This window comes from Vigna angularis, chromosome 1, assembly GCF_016808095.1.
Source record: "Vigna angularis cultivar LongXiaoDou No.4 chromosome 1, ASM1680809v1, whole genome shotgun sequence".
Lineage (NCBI taxonomy): Eukaryota > Viridiplantae > Streptophyta > Magnoliopsida > Fabales > Fabaceae > Vigna > Vigna angularis.
The window spans coordinates 57,538,765-57,547,361 of record NC_068970.1 but is presented as its reverse complement, the minus strand read 5'-3'; the positions used below and the strand labels follow the sequence as shown (position 1 = coordinate 57,547,361).

Below are 8,597 nucleotides of genomic sequence, written 5' to 3'. Positions count from 1 at the left end.
ATCAAAATTACCGAATTGGATGCTTCATGGAAAATATCTCCGAATAATCTCATGCATGCAGCCGTAAAAAGGGTGAGAGAAGAAGAACCAGATTCTGTCTCATCATCATCATCATCATCATGGAGAAGAATAAAACTATATATAGTAGCTGAACTTATGATGAAGCTGCACCATAACAATTCAACCATTTCTGCATATTTCCCTCTGAGAAAACAAAAATGGCATACGAAAACAACAACTGGAACCATTATGGGTGGCGAAGGCCCTCTGAGGAGTACCCTAGGCATCAGAAGGGTCATGTGGCATTCAGAGACATCTATGAAGACACTGTAGCTGAAGCAGAAGCCAATAACTTTGAGCAAAGTTATGAAACTACTGGGTTTAACCATAATCACAGAGCTTATAAAAGCGTGGATCAAGAAGCTGATGCCTTTATTCTGTATGAGCACAATAGGATGGAAATGGCTAGGCTCATGTCAACAAGGGATGCTTGAACTTCTGTTGCATATATAATATATATATATATATATATATATATATATATATATATATATATACATGTCATATATACCTATTTATATATATCTATAGGGCCTTCATGTGATTTGATATATGGTTAATTTGGTGACCCTTAAAATGGTTAAAAGATTTTGGGGTGATATCAAATTCACTATCCATATCTACAACTGAAGTACTTAGGGACCTTGTTCTTTCTTTCTGTCTTTTGCTTCCTAAATAAATGCACCAAGGTCTTTAACTTTTCTTGGACTGTTTAACTTTTTTAACTGCAAAAACAGAGTTTATTGCAGATTACAAGATATGCTCAGCTCCTGCAGAATTAATACAAACTTCTTGGAGCTATAATGGGTTTGTTGGCTACAGATTTTCTCCAATTGCAGTCTGTTACATGTGTAGAATAATGCAAATGGCAAGCAATGATATACGTTACAGAAAATTTGTGTTCAGAGTATATTCCTGGAATTATAGGTTCTTCTGCATAATGAGGATGTATTTGAGACTTTCAGTTCAGCCATGTATATATGCGCAGCGCATAGAATTAATCAGTTTATCGAGTTTGGTATGTTTCAACCGAATATGTATATGTCCCTTTTGCAGTTCTGTCAGAAAAATCTGATCACATGTTTGGTCTTAATGTTTTCTCTTATCTGAGTTAATTTTTTCATTGATTCGACTACTATTATCATGCTCCAGTTGTTTGTTTATTTTATAGAACATACTGGTAGCAGAAAAATTAAGAAATTCTCATGTGGTTTGTTGTCCAGCTTAAAATTGATCGAATAGATTCTCTGATGTGTTTTTCATGCAGTCCTTCTGCTATACGTATAAGAATCCAAATTCCTGTACTTTTGCACAATGAATAGTTCATGGTGTAAAAATGATTTATTCTATTATTTCAATTGAATCCTTCACTTATCTTAATTTTGTACTGTTTATGGAATAAACTTATACAAAGATATTTGCTTACAAATTAAACAATAAAATATGAAAATAATGATATCGAAAACAAAGACAAGCTAATTATGAACGAGCAAATTAGAAAAATCAATTCCCTTGTTCTTGTAATATCCCTTTTCTGCGTTAGTCAATCTGCCCTGGAACATTCTCCACTCCATGCCACACCTCTCCTTCACCTGCCACCAATACCAAATGGAATCAACCACACATTTCAGAACCAAACTCCATTAAAAACAAAACACAATGTTATAAAACTGCTTCTTCATCAACTTGGGAATGAACCAGAACCAGAACCAAAACCAGTACACATTATATGCAGAGAAATCTTAATAGCATATTCTTTCAAGACATTGTTTATAATTACTAGCAGAAATTTGTAGATTTTGATAAATTTTAACTAACAATTAAGTATGTTAATCATTGAAAAGTGCATAACATACTGCTCGCCATGCAGGTTTCCCAGAAGTTTGTGCTTCTCCCTAACAATCACAAAGGAAAACAAACAAGTATTATTATACAAAGCTACATTTGAGTGAATAATCAACATATGATAGGAATAATCATGGAAAAATAATTACCTGATTTCCTAGAGAGGGAATACCTTGGTGAACAATCCACTGAGCATCAACAACTCCAATTTTCTCATGGGCAGGCTATACCATAGGAACAAAGTATCAGTTTACATTTCATATGGCGTATCAGTTTCATGCAGAGTGAAGTAATCAGGTAAGAGACTCACCTCAACACATTTTCTAAAAGAAAAATCAAGACCCCATCCATGCACAAATTCATTCTGCAATCAGTAGTGTGTTACAGTCACAACTTAATGGAAATCATCAACAGTTGAGAGATTCTAGTATGGACAGTTGGCTATAGAAATTAAGACACAACAAATCAATGTTATGTTGGTGTTTTTTTGTTGGAATGAAGTGGTCTTGATAGATATACAATAGTTATTCTCAGTAACTTGTACACAGAGATGTCTGAAAAATAAAATAGAGTATCATTGAACCTGAATCATATACCACACACAGCGCCATGCATTTCGTGAAAACACTGGAGCCATAATCTCAACAAACCTGCATGTTGACACTATTAATACAACATTGTGGAAGCAGATAAAAATGGCACAAGAATTTGTACACCCAAAAAAATCAATAATTATTTGAGAGTTACTTACGCTGCACAAGGAGGTAGAAGAGGGTACTTACACCTTCCTGCTTCCACTGCTTCTCTAGTACAAATCAAAGAAATAAACAGTCAAGAATCTCACATTATTTACCACAAAGCTTAAAGAAGAGGTTCACATCACTCTTACTTGTGAACTTCACTATTTTCTCTTTTCTTTGTCATATTCCAACACACCCCTTTTGTACTTTTACTAGGTTCCAATGCAGGCTGTGATATCTCCAAGCCATACTTCCTCACCAGTTTTAGGTATCTGCAATTGAAATTAAAGAGGCACCAACACGTCCTTAACAATGCCAATCCAAGAAAATACGGAATTACATGCCATATATATTGTAGACAACAAACCTCTATTGTGAAAAAACTTGATTCACATATTATTGTTTTTACACAACGAACAACACAATTTATAGACTCACATTTCCTGACCGTATATTCAAAATAGACAAAAACGGCTATAAACGACTAACCTATTAACTACTCATGAGTCCTAATGACTAATACATTAACTACTTATAAGACTCCAACAGCTAATTAATTGACTACTGCCCATTTAAGTTTATTTCATTTAAGTTTATCCTTACATAACTCCCTCTAAACTTAAATGCTTCTTTTATTTTTCATCTCGATTCTTCTATTCTTCACCCTGACTTCTCACATGTAGTAACTCTTCTCATACCATGCTTGTTCCTATCATGACTGTCTTCAGTTTCTTGATGGCTGACTTTGCTTTTATTGTAGGCCGACTTGTTCTCTGCTCTTTCAATAGCCAAATTGTTCTTAAGTGAGTTCTTGTCACTAGGCCGAGATCCTTTTGAGAGATCGGACCATGCCTACGTATTGTTGCATACAATCGCATCTATCTCTTCATCCATTTCAAGTCACCAGTTCTCATCTTGGATTTCCATTGCAACTCTGGTCCTTCTCAGCTTGCAACTCTTTTGCAATATTGAAACATTTTATTTAAGTTCCAAGTGTAGCTTATGCAAAACATGTTTTCTTCTCTCTAAGCTTGCTTGTAGAATTGAATTGCCTCTATCACCTTTTTCAAGTTCCAACTTTTGAATAACAAGCTCGTCTTCGCACATGTCTGAGCTATTTGAGTTGTACAAATGTACCACTAAGCTTTCCAGATGTCTCACCGAGCTATTCGAACTCCCCACCTACTCCACCAACTTATTCGAGCTATCTACTATTCCATCGAACTACATGGGCTACCCACCAAGCTTTATGAGATCTTCATGCATCTTACTGGGCTATCTGAGTGCACCACTGATCAATCTGAGTTTTTCACTTGCTCCACTGAGATATTCGAGATTTTCATATGCTCCACCGTGCTGTCTAGGCTGTCTGCATATCTTACCGACCTCTCTAACCTATTCGTTTGTCTTGTGGAGTTCTCCACTCATTTGTGCTTGACTCACGAGCTATGTTCCATCATCAATAACACCACTTTCCCTTCAACATCTTCTGTGAGAAGGTTGGTCGTCTCTTCCTTATTGTCCTTAGGTCGACAAACTTTAGCAAAATGTCTAACCTTGCCACTACTAAAACACCTATTTGAGTAACACTCCTTTGTATAATGGTTATACTTGCCACACTTAAAGCACTCAAAATTTGAGTTTCCCAATCAACCTCCTCTCCATGGAACTCGTCCTTTTCCATGCCAATTTTGTTGACAAAACTGTTCTTTTTCTTCTTATTGTCCTCGGCTTCTATCACCAAGACCACTTGCTATACTGCATTGGTATCGACCTCTACCTTGAATGTTCTGATCCTCTCCCTTCATTTGAAGTAGTTGATTAAGTGGCTCCACCTTCTTCTTCTTCTTCCGCTACTCATGCGCATCAAGGGACCGATAAGCTCTTTAATCGAGAGTTTCGACAGGTCCTTAGACTCCTCGGTTGTGCACACCACATTCTCAAAGTTGTCTGTCAATGACCTCAAGATCTTTCCCACAACTCAGCTAGCGGGCCACGTCTCTCCATTTCTACTAAACTGGTTCACCATGGTTTCTATCCAAGTAATGTACTAAGAAAATCCTTCTGTCTCCTTGATCCTCATGCTCTAACTCACCTCCAAGTGTTTGAAGTTGTCCCTGCTTTACTTGATCACCCCCCTTATACGCCTTCTCCAATATATGACTCACTTCTTTTGAAGATTTGACATTTGCAATCTTCTCAAAGCTGGATTCGTCAACAACTCGGTACAATATGTACAGGACTACCTTGTCCTACACACATGCTGCTTTCAACACTTTCAACTGAGAATTTGACCAATTTGTGGTGTTTGTTGGTTCTTCATGACCATTTTTCACCTCCTCCCAATTGTCTTGGTAACCAAGAATGGCTTTCATCTCGAGACTCTAATTGTCATAATTGATCGCTTTTGTCAACTTGGGTAAGAACACATTGTTCTTAAGACTGACCATCTTACTCTCTCTTGTTTTTTCAAACACTTAAGCTCTCTAACTCTCTCCCTTTTTTTTCACTAAGACACAAGTTAAATGGCTCTTGATACCACTTTGTAGACAACAAACCTCTCTTTGTGAAAAAACTGGATTCACCTCTTCTTGTTGTCGTTTTCATACAATGAACAATACAATTTATAGACTCACATTTCTTGACCAATGAATTCAAAACTGACAAAAACGACTATAAATGACTAACTCATTAACTGCTCATAAGTCTCCAACGGTTAATACATTAACTATCCATAAGACTCCAATGGATAATTCATTAACTATTGTCCATTTAAGTTTATCCTAACATATATATTACTTACTCTTCTGCATTGAAATTCTCAACCCCTAGGTCTTCATCCCACATGAAAATATAGTCATATGGTGCCACAATGTCTGGATGCAGAAACCTCTTGGCATACCACCTAAGAAGAGAAAGAAATAACAAGCCACTTTTAAGATTGGTAAAAAGTTAAAAATGTCCATGTGAAAATTTAAGCAGAGAATTCTTTTACCATTTGGTTTGTTTGGGAACACTGACATGAATTGCCTGTTTTGACCACTCAAACTCATCCCATTCCGTTGTTCGGCCATCATAATGAAATAGAAGGATTGTGAAATCCTTTGAAAACTGTTCAAATGACATATCTAGTTTAAACACGCGTCCACAAGCCTATGCAGAGGGAGAAAAAAAGAAAATGGGAGAAAACCTTTTTCACAGCTGCATCGATATTCTTTTTCTGCTCATACCCCACAGTGAAGGTCACGAGATACTTCGGTATAAAGGTTAAATCCTGCAAATAGAAGTTTAATCAAATTCACTGTATAAACTAAAAGTATCAGAGGCACTACTAGTCCAAGATACGGAACAGCATCAAGCAAAAATAGAAAACTATAAATGAAAAACACATGTAGCAGCTTAAGTTTTTCATTCACTTTTCAACACCTCTCTCCAGATTATTTGAACCTCGCATTTAGGGAGTAATTTTTTTCCTTCGATGAAAGCAAGTAAAAGATCTTGTTAAACGATCCTAAAGTACGATGTTACGAGTCTGCATTTTGCAGAACAAGAAACTTAATATGGTGGACGAACTTTTCTCACTTAGTGGTCACAGACTATACTTTTGAGTTAGACTCCATCTTGATACATTATAGAATAAGATTTCTTTCACACTTTTATTAACTATTTCATAATGTTTACCTTGAACTATGTTTAGATGCATTTTATGTAAGAAAAAACTTATATAGGTATCTTTTATCTTGTTCTTAGATCATGACTCAAGTTTCACTTTGATAATCTATATAATAAAATATTTCATTTTAAGCGTTAATGTGCATTACCAACATGAAACACTAATCGGAGAACACACGAAATATATTACTCTGCATCTACATTGAGCACATAGATTGTTATAGTATACTTGACCTCACTAGGAATACCAGACAATCTTCGCAAAAATAAGTCCGATTCTGCATTAACAATCCCAGGAGGTAACCTTTCTGCCCCTCTTGGATTTGTTGGAACCCAAATCTGCATACAGATATGAATCATCATACAAAATTTAACATGTCATATTTTCAAATACTATGTAATATACAGTACAAGTTCTTCAGCAATTATAAATACAAAACAATATGAATCTTGCTACATTTACTTTATCTTTTCCACTCTTGTCAGATAAAATCGTAAACCTCTAATATTATCTCAATAATCTTTTGATTTGATCGCCAACACTACTCCCTCAGGAGACCTAAACTGCTACAAACCTTTGAAGCATGATAATGCTAAATTAGAAAGGTGCTAAACCATTCTTGAATTAATCAATAGCATTCCAACTATACAATTGAATAAAATCTGTTTTCCCCCTTAACTTTCTTGAATCACTGTACAACGTACAATTTCCAAGTCCTTCACATGGATGACAGGAAAAGAAGCATACCTTTGTTGGGTCACTTTGAAACTGCTCTTGAAATGAGGTGCTGCTATCTATATACTTTTCCTGTACACTAGAGAATCGAAGCAGGCCATATGGCAGATTCAACTGCAAATTGTTAAGCACCATCAGAGTTACTTCCATGATCAAGTTAACCAACATCAAACCATATGAATAAATGCCCATCAGGAACAAGATATTCAATTTCTGCACCTTGGTTATGGACAGTGGTGGAAGTGATAATCCAACAATTAATCCCAAAAATCCTCCAGCAAAAAGTAACACAATCTGTCTCATACTTTCATTCGGCTTCCGAACAGCAAAACTGCAGACAACAAAAATGCAAATGTCAAGTTTAGGTAGCAGCTGACTTCAATTGTAGCATATGTAAAATTTCTTAAGAACAAGCACAGCAACAATGTTATGTATCTCCAAAGAGTAGACCTTCGAGTAGCTGTCACCATTTTCTGATCGTTTCCTCCATACATGAAACTAGGTCGCTTGTTAAAAACCCTGTTGAAAGTGTGAAATTATGAGATTACCAGATTACCATTCAAAAGAACAAAAGGAGAAAACACACATATATATGGTAAGAGAGAAAAAGATCATAGTTTGGAATATACCACCACCCCAAATCAGATTAGTTATACTTCCACTATGAAGGTGTTCGTTCCACTTCCACAACCCAAGTGGAAAAGTCATCTTAAGATTTTCTTATAGTTTTTTCCAACTTATAAATAAAGTGAAAATTGTACAAGTGTGAACCCTCTGGAAAGCACATCTTATAAGTATGATCCAAGAAATAGCAAAAGGAACGAAATTTAAAAAATGAAGCCATTGTTGAAACCGAGGAACCATAACTATGTAACGCATGTGCTTTTCCCCCCAAAAAACCTCTCCAAGTAACCTGTGCAGTTTCCTTCACAAATTAAGATGCACAATCAGGAATTAAAAAATTATGTGCCCTTTTTTTCTAATACAAGAAACGTGCAACCTCACAATTTTTTCAACTCAGTTTTTATTGTTCAGTGAAGTTTACGAAACTCTTCCTTGATAACACATCATTTGATTTGAGATCTATACAAAAACACTACACTACTTGAGAATTGAATTTTTTATGCAGTAATACATGAGTTCTGGAATGAATTATTTTTTTAAATATCTTTTTAGTGAATAAAAATGGATTAATAACATTTTTAGTGAGAAATTTTAAAGAAATGAGCTTGTAACTGTCATGCTGAAAACATTCTTGATATAAACTTTAAAAAGCAAGTAGTTTGTCTTTTTTTTTTCTGGCTAATTTTTCTTAGGTTTCATTCTACTTTTAACACTTTATTCATGAGGATTTTATTAATTTGGGCTTATGTTTGGAAAGTGAACAGACATCTGCAGTTTCTGATGTTCATGTGTAGTTTGTGACGTTATTGGCTTATTCGAAAGTTATTTGACTTTCGAATTACACAGTCAAAAAATCTTCTTTTAAGAAAAAAATAATTACATTATTTGTTTATAAAGATTATTTATAATTATTTGAAATT

General features: G+C 35.2%; 2 protein-coding genes across 4 annotated transcripts; one reads left to right on the top strand and one right to left on the bottom strand.

The window, feature by feature from the left end:
• The first annotated feature begins 156 nt into the window (after positions 1–156).
• On the top strand, positions 157–761 carry LOC128195018 (uncharacterized). The gene has a single exon (XM_052871834.1). The coding sequence runs from the start codon at positions 219–221 to the stop codon at positions 492–494; it is 276 nt and encodes a 91-aa protein (XP_052727794.1). The 5' UTR covers positions 157–218; the 3' UTR covers positions 495–761.
• Positions 762–1,379: 618 nt separating this feature from the next.
• Positions 1,380–7,797, bottom strand: LOC108323802 (uncharacterized). 3 transcript variants are annotated; one of them, XM_017556554.2, is made up of 15 exons: positions 7,683–7,797; positions 7,504–7,572; positions 7,273–7,384; positions 7,066–7,167; positions 6,552–6,656; positions 5,836–5,919; positions 5,641–5,756; positions 5,449–5,550; positions 2,795–2,917; positions 2,657–2,710; positions 2,489–2,555; positions 2,216–2,269; positions 2,055–2,129; positions 1,917–1,955; positions 1,380–1,652 (listed from the first exon to the last, which is right to left on the bottom strand). In XM_017556554.2, exons 2-15 carry the CDS (start codon positions 7,545–7,547, stop codon positions 1,536–1,538), a joined length of 1,194 nt encoding a protein of 397 aa, XP_017412043.1. In that variant the 5' UTR covers positions 7,548–7,572; positions 7,683–7,797; the 3' UTR covers positions 1,380–1,535. The 3 variants fall into 3 exon arrangements, with proteins under 3 accessions (XP_017412043.1, XP_052727793.1, XP_017412044.1); XM_052871833.1 differs by lacking the exon at positions 7,683–7,797 and having other exon boundaries at positions 7,504–7,654; XM_017556555.2 differs by lacking the exon at positions 7,683–7,797 and having other exon boundaries at positions 1,570–1,652; positions 1,879–1,955; positions 7,504–7,654.
• Between the last annotated feature and the right edge of the window lie 800 nt (positions 7,798–8,597).

Coding starts and splice junctions, on each gene's coding strand:
- LOC108323802 (XM_017556554.2), bottom strand. CDS start 7,547: ATGTATGGAGGAAACGATCAGAAAATGGTGACAGCTACTCGAAG. Junction 5,920..6,551: donor TGTCTGGTATTCCTAGTGAG/GTCAAGTATACT, acceptor TTCTATTTGCAG/GATTTAACCTTTATACCGAA. Junction 2,270..2,488: donor GTGTGTGGTATATGATTCAG/GTTCAATGATAC, acceptor TACTGATTGCAG/AATGAATTTGTGCATGGATG.
- LOC128195018 (XM_052871834.1), top strand. CDS start 219: ATGGCATACGAAAACAACAACTGGAACCATTATGGGTGGCGAAGGCCC.